The following is a 20384-nucleotide window of genomic DNA, read 5'->3' on the forward strand; positions in this document are numbered from 1 at the left end:
GGAGCCGAAAACACTCGGCCCCGCGCCACTTTGTCTTTCACAAACTTTACGTGTGGTCATGCTCATTGTTGCGTTTTCCAGCTCACAGTTAACAGCCATTTTTAGGCAGAGGGTGTGTTTATCAGAGCCGCCGAAAGCTTGACAACCCTGATGGGCTGTGAGGGCTCGCTCCCCGCAATAAGTTAATGTGTGCTAAATTGTGATTTAACTACGTAGCAGCTTTGTGTTGCGCGTGTGTGCGCCGTGCCAGCTAACAGTTCGTGTTTCTGCTTTAGGAGGCAGCTGCAGTTGTGCCCCCATCGCGGTGCGCGTGTATGCGTGTATATAAGTGGGAACGGAAAAAAGAAAATGCAAAATCAGCGCTGAGCCAGAGGTCAAAAGTGCAAACACAGAACTGCTTGTGGAGTGCATATCCTGGATGACAAGGTCTAATGCCAGGAAGCAAATCGGCTGGGCATCAGATAGTGAACGGCGAGAGGTGTACAACATTGCTGCCTGGCATTTGCGTACATAAAAGAAAATGTATGTACATACATATGTATGTACGATTCCTTGGTGATAACCATTGGGAGCGAGAGAGAGATATCGCGTCAGCTGTTCATTGTTTTGGCTGTGTGCGGCGCAAAGGTTTTGCTGGGACGCAGCTTCGTTCTCCGATCAGTTCCGTTTGTGGAATGAAACCGGTCGTTTTGCGCTGGCTTCTGCCCACTTCGTTGCCTTCCATTCTTTCCGCGTGTGTTTCCGAGCGCTTTTCTTTCGAGTAGAAGAGGCTTTACTTTCGGTCCGAGGAACTACAAGCAGCTACTGACGTCTCGTTTTGACGTCCGTTTCCCCAGCCAACCCCGCCGCGCGCTCTTGTGTGTGTGCGCGATTATTGTTATTATTGTGCTTTCTGACGCATATAACGGCAAAAGCGGGGCGTGTTTTCCATTAGCGGAAGCTTTGCTCCGTAAAAAGCGCCAATCGGACAGGTGTCGATGACGGGAAAGCTGAAGGTGTCGGGCATTGTAAACAAATCAAAATATTAAAACCGTGCTAGGTACCTATCAAAAATTCGCGTCAGTTAGTGATTTAATTAATAGAATTACAAGGACACATTAGATCTATAGAGAATTATCAAACGTGCTAATCGCGAAGCAAAACGAAACATATTTTTTTAAGTTTGGTCTCAGCTATTGTTCACATATATTTGACCTGTGCATTCGGTTACAGAGAGATGGAAAATCCCCATCCAAATAAAAAAAGGGCCAGCACAAAATTTTAATAGCCATTGCTACGCGAGGGATATTAAAAAACAATTAAATGTGCCCTCGCCATCGATGTAATCAGCAACCGCGAAACTTTTTAGCTCAACAGTGAACTATTTACATAGGCATTTCTTGTCACCTGTTGAAAATGATGCTGAATAAACACGAGGAATACCAACGCACAAACCAAATGTTTCCCCACCAGCAGCACCAGCTGCCGCAACTGCATCAGCAGTCCCATCTGCAACAGTCTCTGTCCCAGAACTTCCAGCAATTGCAGTACGGAACGGCAGCAGGTGTTTCGGCGTCAGGGTCCGCCGAAGCCACGGCAGACCTTCTCAAGGCGGAGCGGGAGTCCATCCACTCCGGCCAGTTTATGGTCTCGCACTTCGAGGCCGAGGAAGCGCAGGATGACCTAGAGGACGATGGCGAGGTGAAGATGCTTGACCCCGAGGATCCCGGTCTGGGCAAGCCGGGCGAGCCAACCAACACATGTCGCGACGTGCAGCTGTACGTGCCCCAGACAGTTGCCCACTTTAGCGCCATGGACCAGGAGGGCGACGAGAGCAGCATGAGCATGGTCACCTCCCACCTGGAGATAGAGACCTCACTCACCAAACTCTTCAAGTGCATGAATCTGGCCTATAGGTGAGTTGCATACTCGTACGAGACCACAATCGAGCACTGGGGCACCAAAAAAACTATGAAATGTAGTTTCCCGCGCTTGTTCACGCGTTTCAAGCGTGATAACGCCAAACTGGCCAACAAAAATCCAGCAACCGAAAAAGCTTGGACCGCTTCGGTCCCATAATCGCGGCACATGTTGAGACGTGACGTCGCTGCTCGGGTTACTTTGGCCCCACAATGCCTAAATCGTTTCTCCACTTCTTGCACCCTTTATACCCCTCTTGGGTATAACTTCTCCCATTTCTGCAAGCGACAGCGCGATATCAAAATGATTTCAGAGCACTTCAATATGTTTTAGCTATGAAAGCAAATTTATAATTGCTTACTAGACATTTATTATCTGAGAGGACTTTGTCCACTATAAATCTGAATTGTGCACTTATTTTTATATTTTTGAATTGTTTAAATAGCTAGAAGGAATATCATTAAAAAAAATTATGAAGTAGACTTAAAAATTAAAATTTATTTGAAATACCCTCTTCGGTTAGTTGTGGTTATTACTAATTATAAAACAGCGTACGACAATTGCCTGTTTGATTCATATATAATATGGATAATAATAATATTGTGTTAATTTCTACGAACTCCGATTTCCTTTTCTTTTCCCCTACTTTGTGATTTCATTGTTGTTTTTCGCTGTGGAAGGCAGTAGTGACTAAGTGCGTTTTGGGGATTACAAAATGCATATACACGAGAAAGTGTAAATCTGCCATGGTTGTCCTATCTTAACGAGTGGTAATAAAATCGGAAGGTAGCGCATAATATATGATTAAAAATCTGGCTAAGGAATGCTAAACAATTTTTAAATACTTTAAAAAAACTACTCGTCGACTGACAATTCATTTGTAAAAATCCGTATCTCCGTTCTAAATATATTCCCATACAAGATTTGGGGAATATTTTAAATTACTCTTTTCGGCGGTTTGTTTGTCATTTTGTTTTGATACAAAACCTTATTTTAAAATCCATAAACATTCTTGTTTTCTGTTAAACATTTCAATATACCACTTTTGGAAAAACTTGAACACCTAACTTCGGAACACCTTGGGATCGGCACAAGGCATTTTCAACTTCTTTATATGCTTTTCACACGTTTTTTTTTTTGTCTAAATAAAACTGATTTAAAGCTTTCGCCAGAACCATTTATATAATTTTAATTTAATTAATTTTTACGAGTTTAGGGATAAAAAAGCTAAATTTTTACTGCTATAGCCTTGGAACCCATAAAGCTTGAGACTTTGTTGTATGTCGCTAGAAATGTATTTCTATAATTGCTTTGTTACTTTTGCTGATAAGACTGCATCAAACAAACACACTTTGACGAGGTAAAAAAACCAGTGACGACCACAACTTCAAGCTACAATAGTTCTGATATAAACTTTTGAAACGAAAAACCAGAGAGAACGCTGAATTTAGAATTTTTCTTAAAAATTTCAATTATGCTTTTTAATGTTTTTTTTTTTTTTTAGAAATAAATAAAAAACACTACAAATTCAAAATAAATTAAGTTTTTAATTTCGTCATCAACAGCTTACAAACATTTTGACTAAGAACTATTGTATTTCTTAGTGAACTCACCGACTAAGATAGTGAAAGCAACAACAATAAGTCTAAAGATACAATTGATAAAGGAATCTAGTGCTTTTTGTACACATTCATACTATTTAGTAGATGTTTTTCATAAGTCTGATACATACATATGTAAACACAGATGCGCATATATAGGTTGATTTAAAAAAGATTGCATCTGGGTTGGGGTTGGGGATCAGTCTATTTTTATAACATAATCTGCGCATTGATTTAATATTAAATATTTGGCTTGTAACTGATAATATAGATATCACAATTTCCATATTATAAAGGAAGCATTTTATTTACCAATACAAATTACGTTAAAATTTACAGTCAAAAACTTACATCACCCAAATGGAATCATTTCAAAGGAGTACGTCTTCGGTGGAAGGACAAAATTCGCCTGAACAATGTCATCTGGCGTTGTTGGCACATGCAGTGTGAGTAACAAGCCCTTAAAATAGCATGCTTGAACTTCAAATAATATTATACCCTAAAATTGATTTAAGTAGAAGAAAATTTGGCGAGGGTTTTCCAAATGTCAAATAAAAATGTGGAAGTAATTTACGTTGCTTTGTAACATACATGATAAGGCTACAAAATATTTAATTGTCAAGGCTCATGAGATTGCACCTCATTGAATTTTTCACATGCTATGATCATTAAGTGGGCACTGACCATCATCGGCATTGGTAAAATATTCCAAACAAATAAACTTATATGATGAGCATTTCCTTGAAAAGCAATACACGTGCAAAAGCCTTAACAACAAAAACTATTTGAAGTGAATCAAAGAGCCAGAGGCACCCATAAGCTTTTAAAGCACAAGTTATCTTCTCATCCGCTCTCGCTTCTAAAGCTGCTGCTTAACTTTTGGTAATTGTCGGCCAAGAGTTGTCAGCTAGTTTGGGGCAGATTTTAGGAGTGTTCCCCGTCTAGCTGGCTGGACGGGAGACTGGATGAATTGGCGTTGCCAGGCGGGCATCTCCGACTCCTCATTCGCCTTCGCCACTTCGGGTTCTTATCATGGTCTGGTCGGCTGTGCCGCTGGCCCTTATCGTTGTCTGGACCCTAGCCGATTGTCATTTAATTTTTGTTTTTGCCTGGCGTGTAATTAAAAGCTGAACATATGATTTCGGCGCTTCTACATTTTACTGACCATCCGCTCGATCGTCTAGACAGCCTCGGAGTTTCCCGAGCACTTTAGCCGCGGCAGGAGTGTGGCGCAGTTTCAAGTGTCCCATTGATTATAACATAAAGCATAAGTCAGGCAAACAGCGAATCGGTATGATTATGCATTCAGCTTGTCATCCAGTCGGCCGACAGTGCCACATTTTCTGCTGATAGTATTTCCAAAATTTTCCGTTACATCATTTGTGCGAGTGGGAGGATGGCAGCCCTGTGTTACAAATACATCGTGAAGTGATTATCTCTTCGCTCTTCTAGATGTCGGCGACAAAGGCAAATGGAAATTTTTGTTTTGCTTATTTATTTATAGGTAGCAACTTCAACCGTCTCATCAGCAAATATCGTTTTGGCTTTTAGTTAGTACTTTAATCTTTGTTATTATCTAAGTTCAAATGGGCATATTCGTATAACACTAAGATAATCCTAATATGTGAAGGTCCTGGATAGATAAGGGGAACATAGAACCTGTACCGATTCCATATTTGATCATTTTGCCTGCGCTCTTGTGGTTGTGTTTATCGTGACTAAACCATATTTTTAATTAATAAACACGAATTTTGCAAAATTAGTCTACCGGATTTTTGATGTGTCAAACAATATCTGGGTTCACAAATTTTTATAAGTTAATAACTCTGTGGAAAAATTTCTCATTTCTTTCTATAAATAAACCAAGTTTAGTTTTACCATATACATACTTGCAAAAAGTTAGTAAACGAAAAAATTACCTGTATTTCCAAATAAAAGTTTATAGGCTTACGGCTTTGCCTTAAGGGGAAATACAAATTAAAGTGTTTTTTAGATGTTTTAACAAAAAAGGAAAATTCGACTTTCTTTAAAAACCATATTATGTCTGATCTAAGGTACTCATTTCAGTTTTTGAAAGCCATTTTCATCGGCGGAAGTATTTATTTTTAAATATTTCAGTACGAAAATTTGACCAACAAAGCTGAAAGTTAAATATAATAGAGCTATCAAACAAAATTCCATGGATTACATTTTTTTCTGGTCTCTCTAAAATATAATCAAAAGTTCCACCCAATATCATTATGAATAAAAAAAAAAATACCCAAATTTTTAGATTGACTATTATTTTCTGACTATTTTCCTTGAATACTGACAATTTTTTGCTTACCCCTTTTGTTTCGTTTTCGTTTCATTTTTAATAAATGAAATAAATAAATAACATTAAATAAGAAAACCTCTTAACGTGATGCAACAGTGAAACTGATTTCAAACGGCCAATTTCCATTATTTAATAGCGTATTATTTACAACAATTGCAACTAGCTTCAAAGTCGTTGGTTACAATGCTAGATTCTTTGATTTTAGAATTCCTTTACAAAGTGAAATATCCAATCAAGCTTTATTAAACATAAAAGATATTAGGTTGTTATAAATTATAAACAATTTTTAAAATTCTTTATTGCATAATTTTTTACCATTCAGGAAACCAATTTTAATAAAATTGTTCATCCAAAAATAAATCTTAACGGGGTTTAATAGGTTAACTTTAGCGTTTATGAATTCTGAATGAACCCTCTGCTGACACTAAACCTCTAGGGTATATTTGTGTCTACATGTATGTGTTTAATTTTTTTTTGGTAAGATTTAAGAGCAGTTTGCTTTATTAAATAATTGTTAGCTACGTCACAGCTCTCCAGATAGTTGTTAGAAAGAACCACTGGTATAATGACACGTGTTTCTGACACATTTTGTCATCTCTGGGGAACTCACTATCTCTATCTAACCCCAGAATCTTATCACGTCGTTTTTTATGTTTTCCATACTAAACGGTGTTTGTGTGTTTTTCATTTTTGCAGTCATACAAAAGCGCAGAACCCCGGTGTGTCAATTTGCGTCGCCGCTGGACGTTGACATACATAGCAATCCACAAGTAAGTACCTGTAGACTTAGTTATTACTGACATCTTTTTAAAGAATTTAGCCACGCAGAAAGTTTCGTAATAAGTTCTGACAAAAAAATCTTTTTTTTTTAATTGATTTTAATACATTTACATTTTACTTAAAGCAAATCTCGAGACTTCTTATAGTGCGAAATAACAAAATCTTTTCCTTAGGTAAAGACCAATTTTGTTAGACTAATCTTATTTCGATAAATTTGTAGACGTTAAAGTGGGCGGATCAACATTCTGAAACAATCTTGCAAAAACTAGGCGTCATTAGAAGCTGCATAATTTCAACTTTCTATCATCTATAGTTCTGGATAACAGCGCTTATACAGATACACGGACGGACCTTGCCAAATCGACTAGAATAGTAATTTTGATCGAAAATATACATATACTGTATTAGCTAGCAAATCTGTTGATGATACATATTAAGTATTGCACTATTTATACCCGTTATTTATACAATAAAAAGGTATACTAGACTCGATTATAAATATTAAACAGGCAGAAGAAAGCGTTTCCGACCCTAACTAAACTAAGGGAACTAAAAAATCGAATAAGTTTAGATTAAGAATGTAGTAGTACGTCTACGCTGTCCACTCTTCTAATACAAATACCTGCTAGTTTTTATATTATCGGATATGGCCAGATCTAATCAGATAGTGATCCTGATCAAGACAATACATGTACACTATATAGTTATCCTGAATGTATTGGCAACCAATATGTATATATATTAAAAATAAAATACAAAATATTACGCTTATTCCTGTTTGAGCGCGTGGCGATAGTGAGCATTGCTTCAACTCGAATGAAATTGGCGTATCGTAGGCTTAACTAGAATCTGTGGACTAGTAAATCCATTAAGGATTTTATATTTTAATCTTTATAATAAACCTGAATACTACATTTTTCACTGAAGAAAGAATCTTTTTTTGATATCCATCCCTAAGAATGAGAATGACATTAGACATGCAGATTACAGAGACATAGACGCAACGGAATTTTTTTTCCTGGTGGTTCTACGCCTACTCCAACGAACACAAACCACCCAAAATTGCCACCACAATTTTAAAAAGTGTTTTGCTATAATTTAAAAAGAATGTTGAACTATCTTGTTCGCACTCACACTAGCTGAGTAACGGGTATCTGATAGTCGAGAAACTCGACAATACCGTTCTCGCTGGTTTTAATACTGTACATGGCATTAGTTAGTCCACTTTGTACCATCGAATTACTTGGAACTACTTGTGAAATAAGGTGCACGCCTGGATTGGTATCGTCAAAACACTACACTTTTCGACCACACAGTTCCCCCTCTCCAAAAATCACTGACCGGTAGGAGGCTCCCATGCTGCTGGAAAGAAAGGCATCACTCGATAGCGACGTGATCGTCGCACGATTGTCGTACGCCAATAAATACCAGGGTTAGATACGGCATGGACCCCACGGAATTCCGTGGTTCTATCGTCTACTTTCCGGCGGATTCTCTCTAGCTACAAGTGATAAGAGCAGCGGGACATTTTTCAGTGTTATTTTTAGCTGTCGTGAACCTATTGGAGGGGGGAATTTTTATTTTTAAACTGAGATAGAGCTTAAGTACCGTAATGTACAAACATTTTTTTTTATTGGTAGACTTCTTTTAATACTGTTTTTATTTTAATATATGGTTGTAATATCAACCGAAACAAGAGACAACGCTAGAGTTAAACAAAAAAAATTTTTTTTGGTTTTTACATAACATTACGATTTTAATTAACGATTTTAATTTAAAAATTAAAATTTTAATTTAAGATTCGAAATCAGATATTTTTGAATTTTTGGGTCACAAAGTCTCATTGATCTTACCTTAATAGTTCATATATTATTAAACAAAATGGTTTAAAACGAACTTTTTATTATATAATGTTTTCTATTGTAGTAGGTTTATTTTTACAAAACAAATTTCTAAAGTGAAAAAATGGTAAAGCTTAACATTCAATTAAAAATATATAATATTTGTAAATATTTATTTTGTTCTAGCTGAAAAAGTAAATCAAGTTTATTAAATATATTAAATAAATTAGATTACATTTTCATTGTCATACACCAAGAGATTGATAATTCCAAGGGCCACAAAGAAAGCGTCCGAAATTTGTATTTGTATTTTATTATTACTTTCGCTGCGTGGACTGCTGCTCAACAACAACAGTTCGTTTGTCGTTGTTTGTTGTATTTGGTTGTTGGGCACGCGCGTACTTATATTTTGTGCAACTCACTTGCAATTTATCATTGTTAAACGCTTAATTGTCAGGATATTTAAAAGAAAATAATGGTTTTGATTGGGAAATTTTTTCGGACTTGTCGTATTTCTTTTCTTATCGTGCTTTTTCTTTATTTTATAATTCACACAGACTGTTGTTCTTGAAGGCAAGTACTGGAAACGGCACTCAGCTGTAATTAAAGCCGAATACAGAAAATGGCGCAGAAACTATAGGTCAAAGGCTACGGGCTGCTTAACATATGATTCGGTAAGTGATCAAAATTTATTAATAGACTTTGTAGAATTCTCCATCTCTTTAAATTGGACCAAAATAACCATATACGTAAAAATGGCCGTAAATAGCTATAACAATATGGAAACTGCTGTTAACTTTGCAATTGGGTTACAAAATGTATTACCTTAAACAATGTACTTTTATCCAGAGTGAAAAATCCATAAGCGGTTAAAATGGGCTGCTGTCGAATGTTCTTAAGTAAGAATTTTTCAATCTGGTAAATAAAAATTATAATTATCTATTGAATAATTTAGTTTTATTTGCAAATGTCATACTACTATTTCAGCAAATGCGAAACAGTATCCGCTTACCATTCTATCCAACCCAGTTCCGGTTCTAGGTACTTTTGCCAAAATCTTTGCTGTTTTATTTGCCTGCAAAAAATTATGTTTGGCAAGTGTGAACGTTTTTATGAAATGATGTAAAAGTTTACTTATTGACCTCGTCCCACAAAGAACTCACTTCCTCTGATATGCCATTAGTGCGTAGCATGAGAACCAACATAATCATCCACGGAGTATCCCAAGTGGAGGAGGTCATGAGCATAAATAAGCATTCGTCGGAGCCAAATTTGCCCTCTAACACGGTGCTAATTAAAAAGAAAGGCCCCGATGGTGCCATCAGGAGCACCAGAGCTACAATCGGCAGCATAAGTATGCCAAAACACTCGTTCAGTTCGCCGCCGCACACTTTCAGGATCTGCTGCCTGCCCCGAAGACCAGAGACCAGATCGCCCTGACGAAGCCGTTGGTTGTAGTGAATCAAGCCCGCGGTCATGACTTGCTTAAGACTCACAAAGAATATAAGCAGCAGGCACAGAACCAAAAAGGTGTAGATATAGACCAACATATAAAGGGCCAGCGGAACTGGCGCCAGTCCAGCGCGAGTGTAGCCGTGGAGGTAGTTGCCGAAGCAGAGGATCGTGAGCACGCCGTAAAGTATTATATTGTGCAAAAACTGTTGATCTGTGCAAGTACTTAAACAGCGTCTGTTAAGACGCAATAGAAGTTGAACCAAATCCCTGTGTCGATGCCGCCTCACATACAAAATTAAATAGATTAAGAAAAGCACCAAACACGTGCTGCGAAATATAACGGCCTCGTAAAAATTTCCCGTTCGGTTGTAAATGGCTATGTGGAATCGACTTGGCTGAAGGACGCCAAAGATGAAGCAGACCGTCGTAGAAACTAAAATACAGCCAGCATAAGCGAAGGCATAGCCTTCGCTTCTGGATGTAGTCACTAGTCGACAGTGGTCGGAATCGAAGTGCCAGCACATCAAACCCATGATGTGAAGAAGACGGAGATAAAAACGCAGGTCCCGGCAGACGTTTGACATTGTGCAGTTCATGGGTCGCTGCAAACTAACAAATGTACTGAATTGGTATCCAATTTCATTGTTCATTTACACGATATGACACTGTCAGTAGGTGCAGGGTAATTGATTAGGTTTTTGTGTAGTATATTTATTTATTTATTGCCCCCACACTTTTTGGAGTCCTTGTTTCTGATACACTGACAAAAGTGTGGGTGTCCATTTGCCTAAATCTCTTTACACCATATTATTATACCCGTTTATTTGTGGTGCTCCTTGATTTTTGTTATGTTTTAACTGCGACTTTTGATTTTCTTTAAAGCAGAAGCAAATTCATATAAAAGAAAACTGATTCTAGCGTTCACAAATCGCAGAACGGTCACACAGTAATATGTTTTTGATTTTTTGTTTTTTTCTTAACTATTTTTATCATTATTTCTCATTCCCACGAGTTGACCAACGGGTAGTTGATAGTCGAGAACCTCGATTGTAGCGTTCTCTTATGATCCTCTGTGTTAATGGTAAACAATTTAATTGTACAAACCTTCACACACACATTGTGTTAACAGTTAACACATGCTTTTAACATAGAAAACTACAGTTATTTTAGAAACAGTATTTTAGTATACTACTTTACTAACCTCCTTCTGTACATCATTCCTGCCCATTGCTAATACCAGCAAAATTATCCATGGCAGGCTCCAAAGTATGGCAGTTAGCGACATGAAGGCAAATCGCCAATTCTGAAGAAATCGTCCTTCAAATATTGTAGATACCAGATAGAACGGTCCAGACGGGGTGATCAGTAGAATAAATCCGGTTACGGGCAATAGCAGCAAACCGAAACAATGATTGATCTCGATATAGTTTAGCCACATTACATGGTTGTGTTTGCAAAAGTTGTCATAGAATTCGCGACTCAGCTTGCATGATTCAACATTTATAAGAAGTACTTGATTATAGTACTTTAAAATCGAAAGTAATATTCGTTGAATACAGACAAACAGGACAACCATCTGACCGAGAATAAGGTAGGAAAATCCATATTGAAGCAGATAAATAGGAATTGTGGTCAAGCGAACACCTGCTGTCCAGTAACCGTGAGCATAGTTCAGCATGCAAATGATAAGTAGGGATAGATGTGTAAAATAGTAGAATGCAAATGTTCCTTCTTTTCTGTGACTTCCAGAGATTTTGTTAAATTGTAACATGGACTGCAAAAGGGTGACGAATCGAAAGCGTTGAATATAGAGCTGAATGTAGATCAGCATTGTAACAACGGAACAGGACCTGACGTTGATTAGGGCATAGCAGTTGCCTGTACTGTTGTGTTTTCCCATAATAAAGTGACTGGGATAGTAGGTGCTGTATATGATCAAGCTGCACGTGATTCCCACGACACCCATCAAATACAGCCAGGCATTGCGCTCCTCAGAAGCATTATTCTGCACTAAGCACTTCTTAAAGTCGATAGTGAACCGCAGGACTCCAAGCCACCTTAAGGTTCGTAGCTGAACCCTTAACTCTTCAAATGCGGTGCGCGTCATTTGGTTTGCGTCAATTAACTAATCACTAATATTGTAACGCTGATAAATTTATTGTGTTTTCACAAAAATATATCTAGCAGAACTACTTGAGGGACACGGTATAGTAGTCTGTTGTTTAGCCATTTGCTATCTTGCTTTGGATAAACACCTCTAATGGATTAAGTTTTGGGACTTAAATATACAGTAAAAGTATAAATATTAGTTTATCCTTCTCATGTAGTCGAAGGAGTTATTACATTGATATATATTTATATGATATATGATACATCGAGAATATTTTACAAAACCATTTAAAGCATTTTATACTTGGTTTGCTAACTATTTCCAGTTTTGAATTTAAAACAATTAAGAGAGAACGCTGTAGTCGAGTCCCGACTATCTGATACCCGTTACTCAAAAAAATTATCAAAACATTATTTAAAAGTGTGGGCGTCGCAGTTGTGGGCGGTTTGCGGGCGTTAGAGTGGGCGTGCGCTGCCTATATGTCTCTGGAGTCTGGGGAGATTAAGCATCTCAACTTTATAGCTTTTATAGTTCCTGAGATCTCGACGTTCATACGGTCGGACACACAGACGGACAGAGTATACAAAGTGTACTCCTTTAATCTATGAGTAACGAATATAAAACATTAAGTTTATATACGAAATATTATTCATTAAGTACTAAGCTTAAATCACATAGCTATCACTTAAAAATGCTTTACTGTTATTAATACATAAAACAATAGAAATCTGTAAATCGAGTCCCTGGCTTATCGCATACCCATTACTTAATTAAAAGGAGTACGAGGAACATATACAACTAGAAAAGAGGGTGTTTCCCGTATCGGACACGACCACCACTTAGCAGCGGTTGCATTTATTGACCTCTTCGCTGCTTTACTATTTCCTATATCGCGGTTATAATTTGTGTGCGTGGCCTAAACATTATCGGCGTATTTATAGGAATTTGTAAGCCAACTAGACCCTTACTCAAGTTGTAAGAGTGTGAAAGAAATATTTCCAAATTTTTAGTTTTATCATGTCTTTAAAATTAAAAATTAAAAAATAAAAAATGTAAAAAGATATCTGATAGTCAAAAAACAAATCTCTAGTATTCTTCCTCATTAAAATATTATTAACGAATTCCGGAGTTTTTGGAAAATCTTTAGGTCACTTATTAAATTCGATCGAACAGCTCTTGACATATCTTGGTTGTAAATAAGTAGCAGTCTGGCTGCAATCCGGATCAATGCAGAGCTACTATCAAACCGAGCAGTATGTAACTGTAGGTGGAAAATGCAGCTAGTAGCACTAAACGTCTTGATCTGGAGAAAAGCTAAAATCAGTGGCGTGGCGTTTTCCTAGATCTTTTTTGTTATGATACAGTAGCAGTAGAAGTACATATAAATTAGTCCAATCGTTAGGCAGGCTGAGGCCTTTTTGGCCACAAAATGCGTATTTCCCACTTGACCGAAAATGGCCTGCTTGTATTCTCCTTCATCATCACATGGACGAGGGCTACTAGTGACAGACACTGCGATATAAACAATCCTATCAGAACAATTGTTTCATCTGTCTTATTTGCGTTCCAATTATTGCCGCTGTGAAGCTCATGTTGAATGCTGAATAAAACAAGTCACTTAAACGTTAGAATAAACACTCACAATTCGGACCCGAGTGGCATGACGAAAAGTTGCATCCCGACTGACAGCCCGTTACACGGCAGCGTATTTGTTTTGGCCTTATTAACTTATTAATAATAATAAAGAAATACTAAGATAGCATCTAAATTTTTGCCCATATATACACATCAGCTATAATCGGATGGAATTAATTTAAACTTACTTGAATAATAAGACGATTACTCATGAAGCTAGCGGCGCAGGTCATAAAAGTTGGCGAAAGCCATACAACGTTGGTTATCAATTTTATAACGATTGATTTGTTAGTCTGAATAACCATAGTCAGATAAATAACTCCAGTTACATCAAGCGAGGCAAACATCCACGACAGCCAAGCGATGAACCCGTAGACAAGACTGATCTCATCATTGCAAAGCATTATCAGGCGATCGTGCACCTCCAAGCACGCGCGTAAACGCATACGGTTTGCGCCAGTTTTTTTGAGGTCTGCCGATTCATCTATAACCGCGTTAATCTGCGACTGATTCCAGATGAGCACGAGACGTACAATATGTACTATGCAAAAGTATGTGCCCATTGTAAAACTAGTTACCAGATATCGTAAAGGAAATCCCAAGGAGGTAATGACAAAAAGTCGAGAAGCATCCGTCAACCATTCGAGTACACACGTCTTGATAAAGTTCACCATGTAGAGAACATTGGTTGCAATAATTAGCCAAAGCAGACGTTTGGGGAGGAGCAGACGAACATTAGCCAAGTGCCTCCGTCGGTAACACTCTATTTGCCTAACAATTCGCAGATGTGGGGCTTGCAGCCAGATGAGCCACGCATTCTGGACAACCAGAATACCAAGGGCCATTACCATAACAAGTCGGTCGAAGTGGTTTCCAGTCGTGGTAAGCTCTTTTTTGAAGCACCTACGCCAATATGTGACCATGACGGACATGCAACCAACCAAGTAGGCTTGCAAGGCAAAGTGAATTACGTAACAGAGAACGCTGCGACGCAACCGGATTCTTTTTTTAGCGGGATTATAGTCAATGCAGAATATCCCCAGATATCGACAAAGGCGGTAGTAAGCGCAGAGTTCACTCGGTTTGAAGTCCATATCGAATGACTGATGAACCTAGCTGAACCGCTATTTTTGTGGTTAATTTTCCAAAGCCAATTCTTGGTCGAATACTTCGTACCTAAAGTATTTTGACGAAAGTGTAGGTTCAATTTCGATAAAAGCAACATAAATAAGTATTACTTAGTCATTAGATCTCATTATAACACTTTAACATGTTTTCATTAAAAGGACATTCAAGCGTTAACATAAACTTACCAGATTGTGTATGTCGTTAACGAGTAAGGGTAGGATGAGATAGAAAAGCATCGGTGCCAGCCAACAGAAAATGAGAACCAGGTCATTGCTTGAATGAAACCCCTCTAGGTTGCTGACGTAAAATATTAATATACACTGCATGACCTGGTATATGAAGAGAAAAAGTAGGACTCCACCATAAACGGCAATCAGTTCTCTTTGACCCAATAGCAGGATTTCATCGTGGCTTCTTAAATAGCCGGACACTTCAGCCATTGATATGGAGTTGGTGGACACCAGCTGCTCCAGTTGCTTGAACTGGACTTGAAGCAGTTTTTTCAGGACCAACACCATGCCGGAATAACAGGTGAATTGAAAGTTCGCCAAAATGCACCGAGATACAAATCCCAGCAGAGTTAGGGCACGGCTCAACTGCATATTTTTCAACCAATGTATGCCAAAATGCGTCACCATGACTCCGTAGATAAGGCAAACCAATAGCCAAATGTGGTAAAACCAACGGATCTGTGGCACAATATAAGGCTCAAATTCCAAGAACCCCACCACCTGCGAAAGTCGTTGCAGCAGATTCACTTGCGATTCCTGCTGCGAGCGCATCCAAAAATTGGCTAGCAATTGACTGACCGAGGTGGTCAGTATCACAGCATTGTCAAAGGTGTTTCCAGTTTGCGATTTAGTATCCATGTAGTAAATGCATTCGGCGAGTGGTCCCACCAGAGCGGCCATAAAAACACCAACTACCAAAATTTGAGTCGCAGCTGAAGTCCAAGTACCATGGAGGCAGTAAATATGCAGCGATTCTGAGAAGTCCAAGTTTGTAAGGCCCAAGTAGCGTTGAAAGTGCAGGAAAAACAGAAGCTTTTGATTCCTTGTGCCCATTCGTTCTCTTTGTCATGTTTCACAGAACTAAATAACAAATCACCAAAATAACGAACGAGTGTATTTCAATTAGGTTAATTGCCATGTTGATTGAATCTTTTAGTTGATAATGATAATTGCTTTTGTACTACAGTACACAAATTATTATATTGAGACAATTCAAAAAAATTTGAATTCCATACAAAATCGTGCAAGCTACCCATGCTTCTGTGGGACGCATTCATGTTATCTGGACTATAATATCATGATGCTTTTTACTCATATAGGAGGGTTTTTCATACTCTTTAAGAAGTATTTTACAGCTAAAGCTTTAGAGGGTACTTAAGTATATATGTATGTTCTTCATGGAAGACACCAGCCGTGTCGATCTGGCTATTTGCGACTGTCCACTTCCAACCCTCCCAAAGCTGCCCCTACCACACTTTTGAAAAAAGTTTTGATCTTCTTTCACATTTTACATTTTTGAATAATCACTTCTGTATCTTAAGTTCTATAAATGTTAAAACAATAGTTTTATTTTATTCTATTGCAAGGATGTACATATGTGTGTATGATGCTTAAAACATTCATTTACATAAGCAGCTTTATTTTATACGAAGATAAGAAAATTCACTCGAATCGGCGGCTGCACATCTTAAAAAAATAACTTTTAAAATTACGCTTATCCCTTTTACAGAAAAGTGAATTGGACTTTTTAGAATGGTCACCACTGAACGATAGGAATTTAATGCCAGACGATTGGACCACAGACACCCTTTTCTCGGCTATAAACGTTCCATTCCCTTTTCCTGATTCTAGGGAAATCGGTGCGTAATATTAGACAAAAATTATAATTACATCGCCAAAGTTTAATGCAAATCATTTCTTAGCACGCGGCGCGGGAATCGCAGACTTTATACAGCCCAGTCTCGGTCCTTTGCAACCGAATTTAGATGACATCGACATTAGTTTTTCAGGTATGAAGTTAATTTTATTAAATAGATGAAACACTCGAAACATTTTTTTTACAGACTTGATTCCTACCACACGCTTGCCTCCAGTTCCAGAAGAGGGAACCGACGCTGAAATGCTCAAGAACGACGAATATTGCCTGTCAGCGATTGTCGGGGCTCCTCATACGCTGTATTGCAATGATAGCATAATGGATGTGGTAAACAGCAGTAACAGTGGAGCTGTAAATGTGGATGCAAGCATGCTGGAGCTCAACACGCCCATAAATAACATGTCGTACAGCGAGGTAGAGCAACGATTTTCTGTTGCACGACAGGTGCAGCAATCCACCAATGATTCTCAACTTCTCGGGGACCCAGGTTCAATGTCCGGACGGATACACGGAGGCAAGCATTTCGGAACTACCAGCGCAAACGACAATAGCAGCAATAGGTGCGTTATTAACGGTCGCGTGGCCAAGAGCACTCAGCGGCCATTCCGACGCGAGCCTCACAATTACGACAAGGCTCAGCCCACATTGCACCAGACAAACCTTTATCAGCAGATGTTGGCCGAACAGCAGAAGAACCAGCAGCAGCAACACGTGGTAGTGCCTTCTTTTCAGGTTCCCCAACAACAGCAGCTTGCTCAACAACAACCCTTTTCGACCCAGGCGACAAACGCCTTCAATAATCAGAGTTTTATAAGCAGTTACGCAGATAACTATCAGCAACAGCATCAGCAGCAACTTAACGTCAAGGTAGAGCCTCTACATTCAGATGTGCTGTCATTACTAAATGACAATGCATACTCTATTGGCTACAAGCCCTATCCGCAATTTAAGAAGTCCGCCTCGACGGGAACTTTTCTGAATGTTCCCAGGCAGACGCAACAGCAACCAAGTTATCTGCAGCAAGAGTCCCCGCAAATGCAACAGTCACTTCCCGTAGGACTGGGCAATCAACAACTTTTGCAGATAACGCGTCATCAGCAGGTTAGCAATACACAGCAACAGCAGCATCAAACCACGGTGGCTAGCTTGTTGCAGCAGCAGCACCAGCAGCAAAACCACCCACAACAGCAACTGCAAACTGCTGTCAGCTCAGCCACATGGGTGTCGCCAAACACCATTTTGCCCAAAGAAATCTATCGCTCCAACAGCTTACCATTAAATGTTTCGCTTAATAAACTACCCGATGGTCGACAGCTGCATCATGAGCAGCCCTTCGCAGTGCCCAAGTATCACTCCAAGGGCAAGTCGAGGGTGCGCAGCAATTCGATGCACCAGCAACACACTTCCGTGGTGGCTGCTGCCGGAGCGGGAAGTTCTTCATTAAGCGCACATAGTTGCAGCAGCCTGCTGGTCTCTCAGCAAATGCAGCAGGCAACCAGCGATCCCATGTTAAACAGTACCCTTGCACAATTGCTCACTTCGAGTAAGTATTTTTTGGTATTCACTGAACTGTGCTTAAATATTTACAATTCTAGATTCACGCCTGCAAACAGCAGTGGCAAACAGTTCGTCATCAAATGCATCTTCCGTCAGTGCCATAGCCACCACTAACAACAACAGCAATGCGCCTCCGATTCTTTACGCCAACGACACATCACCGTTATCGGTTCCGGTGCCAACACATCAACACTCACCAAAAAAGTCCGCCTCCTTGCCTATGGCTATTAACTCGGCACTGCATAGCCCACCTTTAGGGAGCAAAATACACGGTTTTGGGCTGGCCACAGCTAACGTGGGCAGTAATAGCTTGAATTTGTCACCGGAATCGCCGTTCCACGAGTCACAGGATTCCCCACTGTCTCCCACGGCAAGCCTTAAATTCCAGCCGAGAGACACACACCGTCGTGCTGGACACATCCACGCCGAGCAGAAGCGCCGATACAATATAAAGAACGGATTCGACACTCTGCACGCGCTCATACCGCAGCTTCAGCAAAATCCCAACGCCAAGTTAAGCAAGGCGGCCATGCTGCAAAAGGGAGCGGAGCACATAAAACAACTGCGACAGGAGCGGAATGTTTTAAAGGATAAAATTGAAGCTCTGCGTATGGAACGAGATGAGCTAAACAATTCGCTGACGTAAGCATGTCCTAAGACAACCATACCCCCAAAAAAAAATAAAAATATTATATTTTCTTTATTAGGCACCTTCATTCAATTTTGCCAGCTAATGGAGCACCTGTAACGAGGCAGGGTACGGAACATGTTCGGCAGCTTTACGACACTTACGTTCGATACAATACAATGAACGATTGGAAGTTTTGGATTGTAAGTAAAACTTTATGGTCGTATCGTATTTTATTAAAATTTTTTCCACTTTTTGGGCATTAGAGTAGCAAAACGTTTTTTTTCATATCCATAGAAATTTACCAGACTTATAAAAAAATATTAAAATATTTTTCAAGTTTTCGGTTGTTAGAGTGGGCTTGGAAGCATTTGGAAACGAACTCGTGCTGCGTCTATGTCTATGTCTCTGGAAGCTGCATGATTAATCTTTTATAGGCGGTCATACCGACATGGACAGTTCGACTCGGCTATTGATCCTGATTCAGAATATATATACTTATAACATATATATAGTCGGAAACGCTTCCTTCTGCTTTGTACATACTTTACAACGAATCTAGTGTAAGGGTATAAAAATGGAGAATGGACGATCGCACCCTCAAATATGAATGTTCTAGTATCCAGTTTTGGGACGAAGAATAATTTTTGTTTAACAGCTTAAGGAAACGATGATATATATTATATATATATATTATATTATTATATTTAAAGCAAATACGCGAAAATATATTCTTAAAAGTTCAAGTAACGATTTAAATAATCAATTATTACCGTTTTCCAGTTGGGTCTCATTCTGGAACCTTTGCTTGCCTCATACACGTCAACAGTCTCGAGCGCTAGTCTTGATGAGTTACGTCGGACTGCTTTCCTCTGGGTTGATCAGCACTGTTCCCTAATTGATCTGCGTCCAGGTAAAAAATTTATCCTTTACTCAAATTGGGGTATATAAATAATTATTATTATACTTTTAGCTGTTACGAATAAATTAAAGTACCTTTCTATGCATACGGATATTGTATCGGAACCACCCAGTACATTGCAAGAGGAGGTGGCCAAAGCCCTCCAGAATCCAAGTGGCCAGCATCCAAATTTACACGGCCCCTAACCGTTGATGCTGATGTCCGTGATATGAATTTATTAAATTCAGTCTTTATTTTAACAAATAACTTCAAGAAACTGTGCAGCACTAATTGTACAAAATGACTAATAAGCATATTTTTATACAAGAAATGGGCAGCCGGCAAACAATAAATTCGCAAAGCAGCAATTAGTGCCTAAACTCTTGACTTAAGCTTATAATAAACAAACGATTTTACAAGTTGTTGCGTCTGAGTTTATTATTATTTCGTTTCTTTAGAATGGGTGTTGCTTGAAATTTAAAAAAAAAACAACAACTTTTTTTTATAAATATTACGTCTACGCTTAACTAAAATATGAATTGCTACAACATTTAAAAACTTGAAGAAGTTTTGTTTATTAAGCAACAAAACACATTTCCAACCTTTAAAGTATATATGTACATACATATATGTATATCAATCTGG

At 38.7% G+C, this 20384-nt stretch overlaps 3 protein-coding genes across 6 annotated transcripts; 1 reads left to right on the forward strand and 2 right to left on the reverse strand.

Moving 5' to 3' along the window:
- Positions 1-133: 133 nt before the first annotated feature.
- LOC6529221 (MLX-interacting protein) lies at positions 134-20158 on the forward strand. Of its 2 annotated transcripts, XM_002090192.4 has the most exons (12): positions 134-522; positions 1213-1895; positions 3840-3946; positions 6514-6587; positions 8996-9112; positions 16507-16636; positions 16700-16786; positions 16841-18196; positions 18249-18852; positions 18918-19041; positions 19622-19751; positions 19812-20158. In XM_002090192.4, the coding sequence occupies exons 2-12, from the start codon at positions 1396-1398 to the stop codon at positions 19943-19945; spliced, it is 3363 nt and encodes a 1120-aa protein (XP_002090228.2). In that variant the 5' UTR covers positions 134-522; positions 1213-1395; the 3' UTR covers positions 19946-20158. The 2 variants fall into 2 exon arrangements, with proteins under 2 accessions (XP_002090228.2, XP_039228872.1); XM_039372938.2 differs by having other exon boundaries at positions 134-1895.
- LOC6529222 (gustatory and pheromone receptor 39a) lies at positions 9119-16500 on the reverse strand. Of its 3 annotated transcripts, none has more exons than XM_015196733.2 (4): positions 14952-16500; positions 9451-9513; positions 9264-9353; positions 9119-9207 (listed from the first exon to the last, which is right to left on the reverse strand). In XM_015196733.2, the coding sequence occupies exons 1-4, from the start codon at positions 15828-15830 to the stop codon at positions 9121-9123; spliced, it is 1119 nt and encodes a 372-aa protein (XP_015052219.1). In that variant the 5' UTR covers positions 15831-16500; the 3' UTR covers positions 9119-9120. The 3 variants fall into 3 exon arrangements, with proteins under 3 accessions (XP_015052219.1, XP_002090229.2, XP_015052218.1); XM_002090193.3 differs by lacking the exon at positions 14952-16500 and adding an exon at positions 13827-14938; XM_015196732.3 differs by lacking the exon at positions 14952-16500 and adding an exon at positions 9602-10543.
- On the reverse strand, positions 11066-13029 carry LOC26535202 (gustatory and pheromone receptor 39a). The gene has a single exon (XM_015197396.3). It carries the CDS (start codon positions 11998-12000, stop codon positions 11074-11076), a length of 927 nt encoding a protein of 308 aa, XP_015052882.1. The 5' UTR covers positions 12001-13029; the 3' UTR covers positions 11066-11073.
- Positions 20159-20384: the final 226 nt, after the last annotated feature.

This window comes from Drosophila yakuba, chromosome 2R (genome assembly GCF_016746365.2).
Source record: "Drosophila yakuba strain Tai18E2 chromosome 2R, Prin_Dyak_Tai18E2_2.1, whole genome shotgun sequence".
In the NCBI taxonomy this organism is placed as follows: domain Eukaryota; kingdom Metazoa; phylum Arthropoda; class Insecta; order Diptera; family Drosophilidae; genus Drosophila; species Drosophila yakuba.